We start from the raw sequence: 19,609 nt of genomic DNA, 5'->3' as shown, positions 1-19,609 counted from the left end.
TTTCTTCCCAAACCCGGCCAGTTTCATCGGCCGCTCCCGCGATTCCGCGGTACTTTCATAGTTTGACGCTGTTGGTTTTCGGCGAACCGATATCATCCGGGTTAGATTGTGTAAATAAATCAATGTACAAATGTGGCTGTCGCCTGATGAAGCTGGTTGTTGTGATTACTGGCGAAATGTCACGGTATCCAGAGTGCAAATGTTGTTGCTTGGCTTGCCAACCCACCAGTGTGCTGTACTAGTGTACTACACTACACTATACACTACACTACACACTATATATACTACACTATGTATACTACACTATACACTACACTATACACTACACTACACACTATATATACTACACTATGTATACTACACTATACACTACACTATACACTACACACTATATATACTACACTATGTATACTACACTATACACTACACTAGACACTACACTACACTATACACTACACTATATACTACACTATATATATACTACACTACGCACTATACACTACACACTATATATACTACACTACACACTATATATACTACACTATACTATACACTACACTACACACTATATATACTACACTATACACTACACTACACACTATATATACTACACTATACACTACTATACACTATATATACTACACTATACTACACTGCACTATACACTACACTATATATACTACACTATACACTACACTATACAGTACACACTATACTATACACTACACTACACACTATATATACTACACTATATATACTACACTATACACTACACTACACAATATATACTACACTATATATACTGCACTATACACTATATACTACACCACACTATATACACTACACTATACACTACACTACACACTATACACTACACTATACACTACGACACTACATTAGTAGGATCCGTCGATAATTGTTCACGTCATTGTTTTGTGATGTTCTTACTTCTGTCCGTTCACACAGAGCCTTACCGCTTATTCATATTCTCTGTTTTTTTCAGTAAAGTCACAGAATCAGAGACATAGACTCACACGGAGAGCCATCGACTCACACAGAGATCCACAGAATCACAGAGCCATCGACTCACACGGAGAGCCACAGAATCAGAGAAATAGACTCACACGGAGAGCCATCGACTCACACAGCCACAGACTCAGAGCCATAGACTCACACGGAGAGCCACAGAATCACAGAGACAGACTCACACGGAGAGCCACAGAATCAGAGACATAGACTCACACGGAGAGCCATTGACTCACAGAGCCACAGACTCACAGAGCCATCGACTCACACAGAGAGCCATCGACTCACGCAGAGAGCCACAATGACAGAGCCATCGACTCACACAGAGAGCCACAGACTCATAGCCATAGACTCACACGGAGAGCCACAGAATCAAAGACAGACTCACACGGAGAGCCATCGACTCACACAGAGAGCCACACACTCACAGAGCCATCAACTCACACGGAGAGACAGAATCACAGACTCACACAGACTCACACAGAGACCCATAGACTCGCGCGCAGCCAAAACAAAGTACAAAACAATTCACGGCCAAACACATCCGAAGAGAGGCGCCCGACAGACACCCGAGTTCGATTCCCGCTCACGGATGCACCCTACCCAACACCATCAAAGACGTAACCGGTCCCTCTGGGGTTGGGGGGGGGAGGGGGGGAGAGACAAAGGCGGCCAGGCGTGGTTGCTGGCTCACACCCCCCCCCCCCGTCTCGTGTGACGTCTTTAAATTCAAAGCGCTGAAGCTTGCGCGTGGCTTGACAATGGCGCTTTTTAGTGGATGCACACGCGTGGTGATCGCACTTTGTTGAAACACATTCCTGCGGAGGGAGCTGGTAGGAACGTTGGGTTGCTCGGTCAATGGCCAGGGTCAACGGCGGCACCACGTGGTGCATTCAGCAAATATGCCCGTCTGTGAGGGCGGGCACAAGCCGGCGTGAGTAGGTTAAACGTTGAGTTTTAAAAGGGCACCACGGGGTGACCAGCCCCTCCCCACCCAGCCCCACCCCTCCCACCCCCACCCAGCCCCACCCTCCCCACCCAGCCCCTCCCCACCCTCTCCATCCAGCCCCTCCCCACCCAGCCCCACCCCTCCCACCCCCCACCCAGCCCCACCCTCCCCACCCAGCCACTTCCCACCCCTCTCCACCCAGCCCCACCCCTCCCATTTTATCCGGGTGTTCAGATACATGCGTACAGACATCCACAGACATACACAATTAATCCCCTGCCTCCTGTGAGAATTAACCCCGGTCGGGCTTCCGGTACTGCGCTGCGCTGCCCACGCGCTCCGCCTCGCGGCACGGGGGGGCCGCGCGGCACGAGCCGTGAAGAAAACCCAAAAAAATGAAAAAAATCCTTCTAGAAAAGAAGAGAAGGGGGGGGGTTACGTTAAACAAAGCATAAAAAAATCCCCAAAAAAACGAAATGATGAATGGAACCAAGTTGCCGAATCCAGCGAGTCTTCTGATCCTTAAAAAAACGAGAGGACAGTGACAGAGGCAGGCAGGGAGAGAGGCATGGCACAGGGAGAGAGAGAGAGAGGGGCAGTGAAAGCAGCAGCAGCAGAGGGAGGAAGAAGCTCGTCATTGAAGAGGAGTGAAGAGGCGAAAAAAAAGAGGAGATGGAGAGAGGCGAGGGGGGAGGAAGAGGAATGGAACGAGAGGCATGGAGGGGAGGAAGGGGAGAGGGACCAGAGAATTCTCCTCCTCCCACACGATATTTTATTACGTGGCGGGCCATCGCCAGGTCAGGTGAGAGAGTGTTGATGGTGGTGGTGATGGCGATATTGTCGACGATGTTAATGATGGTGGTGATGATGGTGATGGTTGTGATGGTTATGATGGTGACGAAGGTGGTGATGATGGTAGTGGTGGTGGTAATGGTGGTGATGGTGACGGTTGTGATGGTGGTGATGCTGGTACGTTGACGACAATAACGGTAAATCGTCCTCTGCAGACTGAGGGCTTCCAAGCTGCAGATCGTGGGGATGAAAGGGCTTGGAGCTGAGGTGAAGAACCTCATTCTGGCTGGAGTGAAGTCCGTGACGTTTCTAGATAACAAGGTATGGTACTATAATAAAGCTTGATTCCAAGCACTACTTACAAATGTTTTTCATTATAACTGCTATATGTGCACACACTCAGTTCTTCTCAGTGGTCTGGATAAGGCGTCAGAGCTTTTGTACAAATACATTCACACGTTTACGTGTTGTTAAATGTTATGTTGTGGAGTTGTGGTGCCGCCGCAGCGGAGCCGCGCCCACCACCGTGACGCCGTCACCGATGCCTCGGATTTCCCGCCACTCTCCCGGAGCCGGTGCCTTCTCAGACGTCCGCGTTGTGGCCCCTGCACAGTCGTGAGGCCGCTGCAGCAGGGCCGCTCTGCCGAGGTCGTGCCCACCGCCGCAAAGCCGCCACCGGGGGATGTCGACGCCGACGCTGCGCACCCTCACCACCCCCCCCCCCTTCCCCCCCACACGAACGTACACACGCCCCACGTAGAGCCAGGAGGGGAGGTCACCCGGCTGATAGGTTTTTGTCCAGAAGTCCCTAGTGGGATCGAACTTCATGGTTTCCTGCGGCCGGGAAATTGGGCGATCTTCCCCCTGTAGCTGACATGCACTGCGGCGCCGCGACTTAATATTAAAGTTGCATGGTCACGGCAAGGGCCATCGAACCACCGCGAGTGGAGCCTCACACACACATGCACGGGTCAGTGGACTGGTAGCGGGAGAACAGAGAGCGGACGTCGGTGAGATCACTGCGGCGACGTCACCCGAGCTGGGATCCGGGCATCGATAGGGCGGGAGAATCCGAGCCCCTGATTGGACGGGAGGCCAAGGGTCTGAAAGAGCAAAAATTCCTTTGTTGTAGGTACGATAAAAGGAGGGGGGTTGGGGTAGCAGGGGGGTTCTTCTTGTTCAAGATCATCGCGGTCCCGGGAGCAGGAGAGACGTACTCCAGCATCAGCAGGCTCGCCGCCTCATTCCCTTACAGCGGTCAGTACATCGGGGAGAAGTAAGTACGAGCGAGAGAGGAGTAAGTTTAGGCGTTTTAAATCCAGGATAGAGAGCGGGGCGATCGATAGGGGAAATCGACTCGAAGACCTCCGAGGGATAGATTAGCGTCCACTGACCATACCATCACAGGTAAATAAAATTCGCTAGTGGGGGGATAAAACTGTGTTGCGTGGTCTTTTGGCAGTGTGAAGTGGAGGGCAGTGTGCGCTGGGTGTCTACGTGTATGCGCGGCTGTGCACCTCGAGACGAAGCGTGGGGGTGTTTACGTGCCCGCACGATTGCTCACCATAGTGCTTAGCGATCGCGTACCTGGGTGGCTGGGCCGCGGTCACGCACCCGCACAAATGTCTGATCACGAGGTAGCTAATTAAAGCGCCGAGCGCGCGCGTATTCGCGCGACTGTTTGAGCGGGACCTTTAACTCAGAGCCAAGCGAGCGTCCCCAATCAGCGGCGCACGCACGGCAGAAACCCCGCCCGCCCGTCCCCCAGCTCCAACCCCCTCGCGTGCGATTGGTTTGTTTACGGGCGGAGGGTAGGGGCGTGTTTGTTATTGTCGGCACACGTGGAGCGCGGGTGGGAGGGAAACACGCGCCGCGCCTGTTTGTTTACGGGCGGTACGGAGATTTACTGGCGAGCGCACTTACAGCCCCACCCTGCCGTTGCACAGTGTAGCGCATCGCAAGCACGAAGCGTACGAGCCGCTAATTAAACTACGCAAACGCGGTCGACATCCCAGGCAGAGGTACAGGGGGGCGAGAGGTTAGGGGTCGTTAGTCTGGACCTGACAGAGCAGCCGGGGGGTACCGGTGTGAGTGGAACGGGGGAGTCGGTGGGCACCGGCCCCGACAATTCAGTGATGGCGGGGGACGGTAGCCCCCACATGTCTCTGACACGGCCATTATGAACCCACTGAGAGAGAGAGAGACACCCAGACCCAGGACTTGAACCCAGGGTGTCAGTGTCTCTGACACGGGCATTATGAACCCACTGAGAGAGACACCCAGACCCAGGGCTTGAACCCAGGGTCTCAGTGTCTCTGACACGACCACTGTGAACCCCCTGAGAGAGAGACACCCAGACCCAGGGCTTGAATCCAGGGTCTCAGTGTCTCTGACACGGCCACTGTGAACCCCCTGAGAGAGAGACACCCAGACCTAGGGCTTGAACCCAGGGTGTCAGTGTCTCTGACACGGCCATTATGAACCCACTGAGAGAGAGAGACACCCAGACCCAGGGCTTGAACCCAGGGTGTCAGTGTCTCTGACACAGCCATTATTAACCCACTGAGAGACACCCAGACCCAGGGCTTGAACCCAGGGTGTCAGTGTCTCTGACACGGCCATTATGAACCCACTGAGAGAGACACCCAGACCCAGGGCTTGAACCCAGGGTCTCAGTGTCTCTGACACGGCCATTATGAACCCACTGAGAGAGAGAGACACCCAGACCCAGGGCTTGAACCCAGGGTCTCAGTGTCTCTGACACGGCCATTATGAACCCACTGAGAGAGACACCCAGGGCTTGAACCCAGGGTCCCAGTGTCTCTGACACGGCCATTATGAACCCACAGAGAGAGAGACACCCAGACCCAGGGCTTGAACCCAGGGTGCCAGGGTCTCAGTGTCTCTGATACGGCCATTATGAACCCACTGAGAGAGAGAGACACCCAGACCCAAGGCTTGAACCCAGGGTCTCAGTGTCTCTGACACGGCCATTATGAACCCACTGAGAGAGAGACACCCAGACCCAGGGCTTGAACCCAGGGTGTCAGTGTCTCTGACACGGCCATTTTGAACCCACTGAGAGAGAGACACCCAGACCCAGGGCTTGAACCCAGGGTGTCAGTGTCTCTGACACGGCCATTATGAACCCACTGAGAGAGAGACACCCAGACCCAGGGCTTGAACCCAGGGTCTCAGTGTCTCTGACACGGCCATTATGAACCCACTGAGAGAGAGACACCCAGACCCAGGGCTTGAACCCAGGGTGTCAGTGTCTCTGACACGGCCATTATGAACCCACTGACATGTATTTATTGGAGATGTTTACATCTCTCATCAATGAGCTCCCAAAGTGAAAACACCAAAACTCCCCCACAACAACAACGCTTTTTATGGGTTTTGTTTTACTCATCCCAACACACACACGCCTGTCTCTGTGTGTGTCTGTGTGTGTGTCTGTCTGTATCGGTATGTGTCTGTGTCTCTGCGTGGGTCTGTGTGTCTATTGGTGTGTGCGTGTGTGTCTATGTGTCTCTGCGTGTTTGTGTGTCTGTGTGTGTCTGTCTCGAGCGGAGCGCCGGGTGGCTAAAGCACAGCAAGTTGGCACAGTAGGGGGCACAGGTGGTGCACCAGCCAGTCATCTCAGTCAGTCGACCCGTGGTACCTGGGTCTGCCCCGTGACCTCCTGCCCGCGGGCGTTCGACACTTCACTTGGCCTCAAGGTGCACATGGCCTGGCACAAGGGTCATGGTGACGTCACCGCCACTTAGTGGCGAATGGCGGTTGTTGTTGTGTGTGACTGTGTGTGTGTGTCTGTATCGGTGTGTGTCTGTGTCTCTGCATGTGTCTGTGTGTGTGTCTGTATCGGTGTGTGCGTGTGTGTCTATGTGCCTCTGCGTGTTTTTGTGTCTCTGCGTGCGTGTCTATGTGTGTCTGTCTCTACGTGTGTGTCTATGTGTCTCTGTGTGTGTCTGTGTGTCTGTCTCTGCGTGTGTGTCTATGTGGTTGCGTGTGTGTCTATGTCTCTATGTGTGTGTCTATGTGTCTCTGTGTGTGTCCTTGTGTCTGCGTGTATGTGTCTGCGTGTGTGTTTATGTGTCTGCGGGTGTCTGCGTCTCTGCGTGTGTGTCTGCGTGTGTCTGTCTCTGCGTATGTGTGTCTGTCTCTGCGTGTGTATGTCTATGTGTCTCTGTGTGTGTGTCTGTCTCTGCGAGTGTGTGTCTATGTGTCTCTGTGTGTGTCTGTCTCTGCGTGTGTATGTCTGTGTCTCTGCATGTGTGTGTCTGTCTCTGCGCATGTGTGTGTCTGTGTCTGTGTGACTGCCAAGTTGTCCTTATTTTTGTTGCCTTCTGATACGCCCAGCAGAGACACTCGCTGCACACACTCACCGTGCCGCACACAGACAAAGATCCCCCGTGTAGCCTTAACAGACTGTAGGGGCAAGTGCTGTTAGCGAGCTCCTATAAGGCCGGCATGGTACACGAGGGGGTGGGTGGCCAGCACCACGCCCGGCGGCCTTTGTCTCCCTAGTGGCGATGTTTACATGCCGCACCAGGTATTCATTTGAGGCGGAGTCGACCTAGGGGAGGCCCTGGACCGGTTCAGAGAATCGTCACCGGTGTTGGATGTGAGTGGGAATCGAACTTGGGTCGCCAGGATCGTGGTGCAGCGTAGCGCTAACCGCTACCCTTCAGCTCTCCACACACGTCGTCGGTCACACACACAACCGCAGAGGAGGGCAAGAAGGATCCGAAGCGTGCGACACTCAGAACCACAAGGGGCAGAGGCTCGGCCGAGAGAGTGGAGAGAGAGAGAGAGTGGAGAGAGTGGAGAGAGAGAGTGGAGAGAGAGAGTGGAGAGAGAGAGTGGAGAGAGAGAGTGGAGAAAGAGAGTGGAGAGAGAGAGAGAGAGTGGAGAGAGAGAGTGGAGAGAGAGAGAGTGGAGAGAGAGTGGAGAGAGAGAGAGTGGAGAGAGAGTGGAGAGAGAGAGTGGAGAGAGAGAGTGGAGAGAGAGTGGAGAGAGAGAGTGGAGAGAGAGAGAGTGGAGAGAGAGTGGAGAGAGAGTGGAGAGTGTGAGAGTGGAGAGAGAGAGAGTGGAGAGAGACTTTTCAGGACTTCATTTCCACTGAAACATTAACAGAAACATTACCGGAAAAAAACACCTAAACTGAAAATCAATAAAACATCAAACTCTTAACAGCTGTATGTGTACTCTTTGGTTCTATTCGGTAAAGTCACCACGTAGGTAAAAAATAAAACAACAAAAATCACGACGTTTCGGCCACAACACAAGTAGCCTTCTTCAGGCGAAGGAACAGAACTGAAATACAAATGGCACCGGGATAGAGGCCGTGGAAACGAGGCGGTGCACGAACATCTCCGTGTGCAGCAAAGTTGTTCAAGGGTTTTTCAATTTGATAAACAATCAAATGTTCTGACATCAGAATGCGATGTGAACAAAATATATTTTTCTCCCGTGCATTTTCAAAAACGAAATGGCGTCGACATGTCAAAAAACCTGAATGAGTTTTTTTTTCTTCAAGGATTCTGTTGTCGATTTACATTAAAGTGTAATGACAGGGTGACACCTGCTGACATCACAGGGTGACACCTGCTGACATCACAGGGTGCCACCTGCTGACAGGGTGACACCTGCTGACATCACAGGGTGACACCTGGTGACATCACAGGGTGACACCTGCTGACATGACAGGGTGACACCTGCTGACATCACAGGGTGACACCTGTTGACATGACAGGGTGACACCTGCTGACATCACAGGGTGACACCTGGTGACATCACAGGGTGACACCTGCTGACATGACAGGGTGACACCTGCTGACATGACAGGGTGACACCTGCTGACATGACAGGGTGACACCTGCTGACATCACAGGGTGACACCTGCTGACATCACAGGGTGACACCTGCTGACATGACAGGGTGACACCCGCTGGCCTGGCAAGGGCTTCACGGGTACAGCCACAAAGGTAAGAACCAATCAGGGAAGGAGGCGCATCTGGGGCAAAGGCAACAGGTGGGGCTAGCCGAGTTACTCCGGTCACCTGCTCCAAGGTTCCACGAGAGGGCGTGGCCGGAGGCGGGGCCTAGCCACGCCTTCGGCCGCGCCCTCTCGTGTAACCTGCTGGAAGGTCACGCCTAGGGGTATATATGGGGGAGCAGACCCGGAGCTCGGGGCTCGTGCGTGGGGTCCCGAGTCCTGGCGTGTCGCCGTTCGCCGACATCTCTCCCCGTCGCCGTCACGCCACCAGCCGGAATCGCGGCCAAGAAGAGCCGGCACAGTGACGAGACGTTAATGTGGAAAGTCATTTCGTGAGACGTGCGTAGCGAGCGAGGTAGCGGCGCGTGGTCTGGTGAGAAGGAGCCAACGAGGACGTGTGTGGGGCGATGAGTCAAATGAAGTCAGGGGTGCCCCCCCCCCCACGAGGAAAAAGGAAAGGGGGAGGATGGCTGAGTGGAGAGCGTGCGGGAACGTGAACGTGTAGAGCGAGCGGCCGGGCAATTTGCAGTTTGAACGCCGCAATGGACGTGAGGTTCAGAGTGAACGCTAAGTGAGGGCTCGTGGGTAGAACATCGTCAGCGGTCTGACGAACGCCGCTGCAATGGACACATGCGCTACGGGTACATGTCGCTGTTGGTGTAGGTACAGCACGTGGCGACCGGCGGCTGGGTCACGGGGAAGGAGCCGGGTTACGCCGAGAGGTCCTGGAAGAGGCGGCTGGGAGGCGGTGTCACGGCAAGGGCTGGGCACATTCTCAGAGGATTCGCTTCGCTGAGGATGTTGTGGGCGAGCTGACACGCCACCTCCCGTGCTCCCTCCTCGCTGGAGCTCAGAAATGCGGGGAAGATGCCGGCGCCTTCTCCCACCCCAGGAACCGACACCTTATAGAGGAGGCCCGCGGGCATCCCGGGCCCCGAGTGAGCGTGCAGCTCGAAGGTCGGGTAGCTGACGCCGGCGGTCCGGCACAGCATCCACAGCCGCGCCTGCCACGACAGCATGGCCGCCTCTGGCAGTGCCTCGAGAGCCACGGGCATGGGCCGCAGGTGGAGAGGTACCCACCACAGCCAGGTGCGTGCCCCCCAGCACCCAAACAGGCTGTGCGCGGCCTTGCCGGTGGCCGTGCACTCCGGCTGCAGCAGGTCTGGCACCGCCGCCTCCGTCTCCTCCTCGTCTTCCGTTGCCGCCGCTGCCGCCGCGGCCGCGGCCGCCCGTTCCGGGATGGCCCAGTCCACCTTGACGGTCCGGCCCCACGGCCGGAAGGCGATTCGAAGGAGCTTCTTCCGGGCCATGGCGGCCGCGCGATGGCTCCCGTACTCGACGAACGCGTAGCCTCGGTTGAGGGTTTTGTCCCAGCAACAGAAGCTCATCTTGACGTCCACCACGCCCTCCGTGGCACCGCTCATCGCCATCATCACCTCCGCTCGCTTCTTGTCCTTTGGCAGCCCCCCAATGAAGAGGCAGCGATTGTCCACGCTGATGCAGACTGCAATGCGGCGTCCGGGACGGATCTCTACCTTGTCGAGTTTCTTGACGGCATCCGTGGCTTGGGCGAGCGTCATGTAGGTAGCGAACGCGTAGCCGCGGTTCTCTCCGCTATAATCCATCATGAGGTGGAGCTGGTAGAGCTTCCCCACCGTCTCCAGCACGGGCACCAGCTCATCCTCGTAGAGGTCGCGCGGGATCCTCCCCAGAAACACCTCGCAGCCACGGGCGGGAGGGGGCCCCCGCCAGTCGGGCGGCGGTCCGAACCTCCTCTGTCCGTTCTCCCGGACGATGTTGTACCCCGTACGCAACATGAGGTCCAGCAGGACCTTCTTCATGCAGGCCATGCCGAGCACCGGTGGTTTGGCTGCTGCGGTGGTGCTGGGGCAGCGCCTTAGGGCCCGGTGGAGCCCTTGACGCTCTGCGCGGTCGCCTCGTGCCGACAAAGCCACGGGGGGAATCAACCCCTGAAGAGCCAAATCCCCGGCAGGAACTCGCTCGGGCCCGAACCTACAGGGGATAGGAAGAGAGGGAGAGAGTGGAGACAGAGATGGATGGAGAGAGAGAGAGAGACGCGTTTAAGCAGAGCCACCTATATAGACTCATGATAAAGGTGTTTGGGTTAGATCGTGTTATTTATAAATGTGTCGTAACCCTCCACCACCCGACACGGCCAATCAGCAAAAAAAAGTGTCACGTTGACAAAAGACAAATAATTCACATTAAAACCATCTTTTTGGTTTAAATATGTGGATGACACTTTGGTTGTCTGGCCACAGTTCACCATGGAAATGGAGGTGAATAACACACTCCCATTCCTAGATATTTTGCTTGGACATGGCCTAAACGGTAAAATAACACACAGCGTTTACAGAAAGCAAACGCACACTGATGCCTATCTGAATGCAGATTCGCATCATTATCCAGCTCAGAAATCCTCTCTTATCAAGACGCTCATACATCGGGCTAAAACAGTGTCAGATGGTGAAGTCTAGTGAGAGAGATCAAACACGTTAAAGACGCACTACGACAGAATGGCTACAATAATGCTCAAATCAACAGAGCACTGAATGCCAAATCACGGTCGCAAAGCAATACTGCTGAAAGCGATCAGATTGTTAAAACAATAAAAATTCCATATATCTCAGGAGTAACTGACAAATTAGCCCGTGTTTTGCAAAAGCAAAACATTACAGTAAAATTTGGTACAGTACACAAAATTCAAAAACTAGTATCTTGCACTAAAGACGCATTACCTAAATTATCAACATAAGGTGTATATCGGATTGATTGTTTATGTGGCAGATGCTATATTAGACAGACGGGACGTAACATCAGCGTAAGACTAAAAGAACATCAAAGAAATATTAAATTATCTCAAAAACAACTGTCGGCAGTGGCAGAACATGCTTGTCAACAAGGACACTCAATTGATTTTGATAACGTTGAAGTGTTGTATAAAACTAATTATTACTGGCAAAGACTAATTAGAGAATCCATTGAAATTGAGAGGAATAAAAATAACTTTAATCGCTCTGACAGCTACAGGCTTAGTGCGGCCTGGAAGCGTATTATTAAATAATACATATTACAATTCCTTATAGGGGAAACACATACTAATTAACGGATTACTAACATAGCATATAATCACTAACTCATATTACAACTAATTACTAATCTACAACTCATTACTAATCATAACCATTGACTGATTACTAATCGATTACATAATTACAATACCCCCCCTCCGCCTCTAATCACTGCACCTGATATGAGTTAAATGATGACGTCACCCTGCTGCCCTATATAAAACCGGGAGCAAGCGAGGGCTTTACCATTCTGGCGAATTGCCCGATGATGCTGGATGTATTTATGAGCGAAAAGTCACAGTACTACTCACACTGTAAATGTTGTGGATTCACTCTTCACCACACTGGTGGGTTAAAGTAGTGAACTATTTGTCTTTTGTCAACGTGACACTTTTTTTGCTGATTGGCCATGTCGGGTGGTGGAGGGTTACGACACATTTATAAATAACGCGATCTAACCCAAAAACCTTTATTATGAATAATATTGGTCGCGAAAGCCTACGTGTTAAACTTTATAAACTCGAAAAATCACAATGAACTTAAAGAGAAACCCAAGAAACTGTCTCCTAACTTTTGGACTGCCTTGTATAATAATCATTACCCCTCACCCCCTGTACATCCCCCCACCCTCCGCAGCACCCCTCCTCACTCATCCACCCACTCACCGAGTCGCTCACACATTCACCCAACCATTTACTCACCTACTCACTCAGCCACTCACCCAATCACTCACCTGCTGGCTCACCCACTCACTCACCCACTCACTTGCTCACTTACTCACCCACTCACTCAGCCACTCACCCACCCACACACTCACCCAACCACTCATACACTCACTCGTCCAGTCGCTCACATACTCATCTACACACACACCCACTCACTCACCCAGTCGCACACCCAGTTGCTCACTCACTCACACAGTCACCCACCCACTCATCCACCTACACACTCACCTAGTCGCTCACCCAGTCGCTCACACACTCACCTCACACACTCACTCACTCACCCACACACTCACTCACCCAGTCGCTCACACACTGACCACCCACTCACCCACCCACTCACCCAGTCGCCCACACACTCACCTCACACACTCACTCACTCACTCACCCAGTTGCTCACCCAGTTGCTCATTCACTCACACAGTCACCCACCCACTGATCCAGCCACACACTCACCTAGTCGCTCACCCAGTCGCTCACACATTCACCTCACACACTCACTCACTCACCCACTCACCTACACACTCACTCACCCAGTCGCTCACACACTCACCACCCACTCACCGACCCACTCACCCAGTCGCCCACACACTCACCTCACACACTCACTCACCCACTCATTCACTCACTCACCCACCCACACACTCACTCACCCAGTCGCTCACACACTCACCACCCACTCACCCACACACTCACCCAATTGCCCACACGCTCACCCACTCACTCACCCACTCTCTCAGCCACTCACCCACTCACTCACCCGCTCGCTCACCCAGCCACTCACCCACTCACTCACCTGCTCGCTCACCCAGCCACTCACCCAGCCACACACAACAATCGCCACTAATTGGCGGTGACGTCACCACGACGCTTGTGCCAGGGTCACGTGGTTAGCGGTAATCAATTGAAGGTGGAGGGGTTAATTAATTGAAGGTGGAGAGGGGCTTAATTAATTAATTACTGCTAACCACGTGAGCCTGGCACATGCGTCGTGGTGACGTCACCGCCAATTAGTGGCGATTGTTGTGAGTGGCTGGGTGTGTGGGTGAGCGTGTAAGTGGGCCACTGGGTGATTGGGCGACTGGGTGAGTGGGTGGGTGAGTGGGTGGTGAGTGTCTGGATGAGTGTCTGGGTGAGTGGGTGGGCGACTGGGTGGGCGACTGGGTGAGTGGGTGGATGTGTGAGTGTCTGGGTGAGTGGGTGGGTGAGTGGGTAACCCCTCCACCTTCAATTAAGTAAATGAAGGTGGAGGGGTTACCAGCCCCTCCACCTTCAATTAATTAGCCGCTATGGTGGTCGCAAATGCCCTGAGAGAAGAGGCCGATTAGAATTGGCCCTCCACCCCACAGCACTGTCCACGACAACGTTGTCCGTCCGGCACCGCGGGGAGGTAGGGAGTTGTTTTTGTCAACAACAACAACAATCGCCATTCGCCACTAAGTGGCGGTGACGTCACCACGACGCTTGTGCCAGGCTAGGTGCACCTTGAGGCCACGTGAAGTGTCGAACGCCCGCTGGCAGGAGGTCACGGGGCAGGCCCAGTAGGTGTCACGGGTCGACTGACTGAGATGACTGAGATGACTGGCTGATGCACCACCTGTGCCCCCTACTGCGCCAAAGTCACCCACTCACCCAGACACTCCCACACACCCACCCACACCCACTCACTCACCCAGACACTCACACACACACACTCACCCAGTCGCCCACACACTCGCCCACACACTCACACACCCAGTTGCTCACCCAGTTGCTCACTCACTCACACAGTCACACATACACCCACTCACCCAGTCGCTCACACACTCACCCACACACTACCCACTCACCCAGTCGCTCACTCACTCACTCACCCACACACTCACCCAGACACTCATACACTCACTCGTCCAGTCGCTCACATACTCATCTACACACTCACCCACCCACACACTCACCCAGTCGCTCACTCACACACCCATTCGCTCACACACCCACCCACTCACTCTCCCATTTACACACACACTCACACATCCACTCACTCACACAGTTGCTCACTCACTCACACAGTCACCCACCCACTCATCCACCCACTCACTCACCTAGTCGCTCACCCAGTCGCTCACACACTCACCTCACACACTCACTCACTCACCCACCCACACACTCACTCACCCAGTCGCTCACACACTCACCCACACACTCACCACCCACTCACCCACCCACTCACCCAGTCGCCCACACGCTCACCCACCCACTCACCCACTCTCTCAGCCACTCACCCACTCACTCACCTGCTCGCTCACCCAGCCACTCACCCAGCCACTCACAACAACCGCCACTAATTGGCGGTGACGTCACCACGACGCTTGTGCTAGGGTCACGTGGTTAGCGGTAATTAATTGAAGGTGGGGATGGTTTAATTAATTAATGCTAACCACGTGAGCCTGGCACAAGCGTCGTGGTGACGTCACCGCCAATTAGTGGCGGTTGTTGTGAGTGGCTGGGTGAGTGGGCGGGTGGGTGAGTGGGTGAGTGGGTGGTGAGTGTCTGGGTGAGTGGGTGGGTCAGTGGGTGGGCGACTGGGTGAGTGTGTGTGTGTGGGCGGGTGGTTGGGTGGGTGAGTGGGCGACTGTGTGAGTGGGTGAGTGAGTGAGTGGGTGGTGAGTGTCTGGGTGAGTGGGTGGGCGACTGGGTGAGTGGGTGGATGTGTGAGTGTCTGGGTGAGTGTGTGGGTGAGTGTGTGGGTGAGTGGGTGGGTGAGTGGGTAACCCCTCCACCTTCAATTAATTAGCCGCTATGGTGGTCGCAAATGCCCTGAGAGTAGAGGCCGATTGGAATTGGCCCTCCACCCCACAGCACTGTCCACGACAACGTTGCCCGTCCAGCACCACGTGGAGGTAGTGAGTTGTTTTTGCCAACAACAACAACAACCACCATTCGCCACTAAGTGGCGGTGACGTCACCATGACGCTTGTGCCAGGCTAGGTGCACCTTGAGGCCACGTGAAGTGTCGAACGCCCACTGGCAGGAGGTCACGGGGCAGACCCAGGTGCATCGGGTCTACTGACTGAGATGACTGGCTGATGCACCACATGTGCCCCCTACTATGGCAACTTGTTGTGCTTTAGCCACCTGGCGCTCCGCTCGTTGTTCTGAGCGTCGCTCCTCCGCCCTCCGTTGTTGTTGGAGGGCGACTATCTCCAAGTGCCCAGTAACATCCTTCACGAGCCTCCTCCACAGAGGCCGATCTTGACACCGCTGGTACGAGTCAACGTCAAGTCCACTCAGCTCCACGTCCTCCTGTACCACATCACTCCATCTCCTCTCTAGCCCTTGCCGTGCCCGTTTAGCCCCCTCGATCCGGCCGGACAAAATCTGTTTCGGCATGCGGTGGCTGGGCATGCGGGCTACATGACCCAGCCAACGCAGCCTTGCCTGCCGGAGGAGCTCACCGTTGGGACCGTGCCCAGATCTTTCAAGGATTTGTGAGCTCCTCACACAATCCAGCCTGGTTAAACCCAGGATGGATTGTAGGCGGGCCAGCCTAAATGTTTCTAACCGGCGAAGATGTTCCATTAGGGGGTCCACGTTTCGCAAGCGTAGAGAAGGGAGGGAATGACCGTGGCCGAGATCTGAAGCTTAGTGCCGAGCGACAGACCAGGTAGCTTCCACACAGCGTTACGCAACCGATGAAAAGATATTGCCGCTCGACTGATTCGGAGTGAGACCTCTGCTGTTAAACTGGAGCCGCTCATAAGCACACTGCCCAGGTATGGGAAACTCTCCACTCTCTCCACAAATGCCCCATCACCGATTGGGAGTTGTGGGGGTGGAGTGTCCGATGGTACAAAATACCCAGGCAGGTGCTTAGTTTTGGTGAGGCTGATGGTAAGGCCCCATCTCGTAGTGGCACGCTCCAGTCTCAGCAGCAGCGTCTCCAACTCCTCCACTGCATGAGCAGAGTCACACACAGACACACAGACAGACACACACAGACACACACACAGACACACACAGACACACAGACACACACACAGACACACACACCCACACAGACACACACTCACACACACACAGACACACACATCCACACAGACACACACACCCACACACACACCCACACCCACAGACACACAGACACGCATACACCCACACACACCCATACAGACACACACACACACACACCTACACACACACCTACCCACACACCCACCCACCCACACACCCACAAACACACACCCACACACACACCCACACTGACACACACACACCCACATACACATACACATCCACACACACACACAGAGACACTTACACAGACACACACACACCTACACACAGACACACAAAAACCTACACACACACCCACCCACACACACACCCACATCCACACAACAACAACAACCGCCATTCACCACTAAGTGGCGGTGACGTCACCACGACGCTTGTGCCAGGCTATGTGCACCCTGAGGCCACGTGAAGTGTCGATCCACACACACCCACAGACACCCACACACACACATACACCTACCCACACACCCACACACACCCACACACACACCCACACAGACAGACACACCCACCCACACACCCACACACAGAGAAAAAGACAAAGATCCCCCATATAGCCTTAACAGACTGTAGGGGCAAGTGCTGCTAGCGAGTAGCACCTGTAAAGGCTGGAACAGTACACGAGGGGTTGGGTGTCCAGCACCACGCCCGACCACCTTTGTCTCCCCCGTGGCGATGTTTACACACCGCACCAGGTACTAATTTGAGGCTGAGTCGACCTAGGGGAGGCCCGGGACCGGTTCAGATAATCGTCACTGGTGTTGGCCGTGAGCGGGATTCGAACTCGGGTCGCCGGGTTCGTAGCGCAGCGTAGCGCTAACCACTACACCACCGCTCCCCACTTTGACACACACACACAGATAGACACACACGGACACACACAGACACGGACACACACACAGACACACACACAGACACACACACGGACACACAGACACACACACACAGACACAGACACACACACGGACACACACAGACACACACAGACACACACACACAGATAGACACACACGGACACACACAGACACGGACACACACACAGACACACACACAGACACACACACGGATACACACACATGGATACACACACACACATAGACACACACACACGGACACAGACACACACACGGACACAATGTATAAACCTCCACCCACTCGTGCGAGTGATGAATATAATAGATAAGTGCCAATGATGCATTGTAAACACGCGTCCACGTCACGTGCTCTCGCAATTAACTCATTAACCCGATTGGCAATCATTGACATCCACGCGCGTGGCTTCCCAGCGTCACGTGGCCGTCAAGGCATCGGCCAATCAATTATGCAAATTAGTGTCGCAATCCCACTGATTGATGAATCAAGGCGGGCAGGCTGAAGGAGGAGTGAGCCTAGTGAATAGTGAATTGTTCACTCGGCGCGTGTGTGGAGCGGTGGCTACCGCCGGCGCTGTGGAGGGCTTGTTAATGATCGTTCACTGGACTCGACATTGGTGGTGGTGGTTATGTTGTAAGGAGTTGGGGCACAAAGTGAAGCTTCACCTGGCCAGGAGCACGGTCTGTTGTCTCGAGTTTACGACGTTTGTTATTCGAGCTACAAATAGCCGAGTGGGGGGTGGGGTGTGGACGCGTGGCAGACCCCCAACTCTGTGCGTTCTCTACCGTAGTCTCCAGATTCATAGACGCACTTTCTGGAGAATGTGACCATTCTTAATTTCAACAACAACAGCAACAACAAACACTGCGTTAAGCAGTAGTGGTAGTAATAATACTGTAGCTCTTGGGTTACGTTATGCATTTCGTACAATGCCGAGCCGTTAGGATGTTTTGCGATGACCATAATATTAATGACTTAAAACTGTCATGACTGCAAGAATCACTTTTATGTTTCCTGCCTCAGCAGCTCTCCCGCTATATGATATTGTTATTATTTTTATATATTTTTTCTATCTACGTGGCTTTACCGAAAGACCCAAAGAATATAATAATCATGTTTGTCAATCATCATCATCATCAGCTGCGATAGCATTAAGTGGCATCATCAGTTGAATCATCATCATCAGCAGCATCATCATCATCACTGCCCTTGTCGCTATCTGACAGCATCATCATCACTGCCCTTGTCGCTATCTGACAGCAGCATCATCACTGCCCTTGTCGCTATCTGACAGCATCATCATCACTGCCCTTGTCGCTATCTGACAGCAGCATCATCACTGCCCTTGTCGCTATCTGACAGCATCATCATCACTGCCCTTGTCGCTATCTGACAGCATCATCATCACTGCCCTTGTCGCTATCTGACAGCATCATCATCACTGCCCTTGTCGCTATCTGACAGCATCATCATCGGCAACAGAGGCAGCAGCAGCAGCAGCAGCGTCACGACCGCCATGCAGTGCAGCGCTGCCAGCGAGACTCTTCCCAACTCGAACTCCTTAGCAGGAGGAGGAGGAGGAGAGGCCGCAGCCGCAAGCACCACGTGGCCACTCGCAGGCGCTGCGTCACGTGGTGTCGGCACCGGGCTAGTCTCACTATCGCAGGGTTACCTGCACGTACCTCCAGGTGTGTATCAGACAGGTGTGTCTGTGTATCAGCCAGGTGTGTCTGTGTACCAGCCAGGTGTGACTGAGTGACAGCCAGGTGTGCCTGTGTACCAGCCAGGTGTGTCTGTGTATCGGCAAGGTGTGGCTGAGTGCCAGCCAGGTGTGTCTGTGTACCAGCCAGGTGTGTCTGTGTACCAGACAGGTGTGGGTGAATACCAGCCAGGTGTGTCTGTGTATCAGCCAGGTGTGTCTGTGTACCAGCCAGGTGTGTCTGTGTACCAGCCAGGTGTGTCTGTGTACCAGCCAGGTGTGGGTGAATACCAGCCAGGTGTGTCTGTGTATCAGCCAGGTGTGTCTGTGTACCAGCCAGGTGTGTCTGTGTACCAGCCAGGTGTGTCTGTGTACCAGCCAGGTGTGGGTGAATACCAGCCA

At 53.9% G+C, this 19,609-nt stretch overlaps 1 protein-coding gene across 1 annotated transcript in view; it reads left to right on the top strand.

The window, feature by feature from the left end:
* The window catches only part of LOC142921742 (uncharacterized), a 178,537-nt gene that overhangs the window by 158,093 nt on the left and 835 nt on the right, over positions 1-19,609 (top strand). The window contains exons 17-18 of the mRNA XM_076063063.1: positions 2,983-3,088; positions 9,432-9,524. Coding sequence (XP_075919178.1) covers positions 2,983-3,088; positions 9,432-9,524 — 199 coding nt within the window. The remainder of the gene's footprint in view (positions 1-2,982; positions 3,089-9,431; positions 9,525-19,609) is intronic.

Source organism: Petromyzon marinus, unplaced genomic scaffold, assembly GCF_048934315.1.
Source record: "Petromyzon marinus isolate PM22_M1 ecotype Great Lakes invasive population unplaced genomic scaffold, UKy_Petmar_22M1.pri1.0 PM_G_Scaffold_88, whole genome shotgun sequence".
Lineage (NCBI taxonomy): Eukaryota > Metazoa > Chordata > Hyperoartia > Petromyzontiformes > Petromyzontidae > Petromyzon > Petromyzon marinus.
Note: the sequence above shows the minus strand (reverse complement) of the source record. Positions and strands in the feature narration are given on the sequence as shown.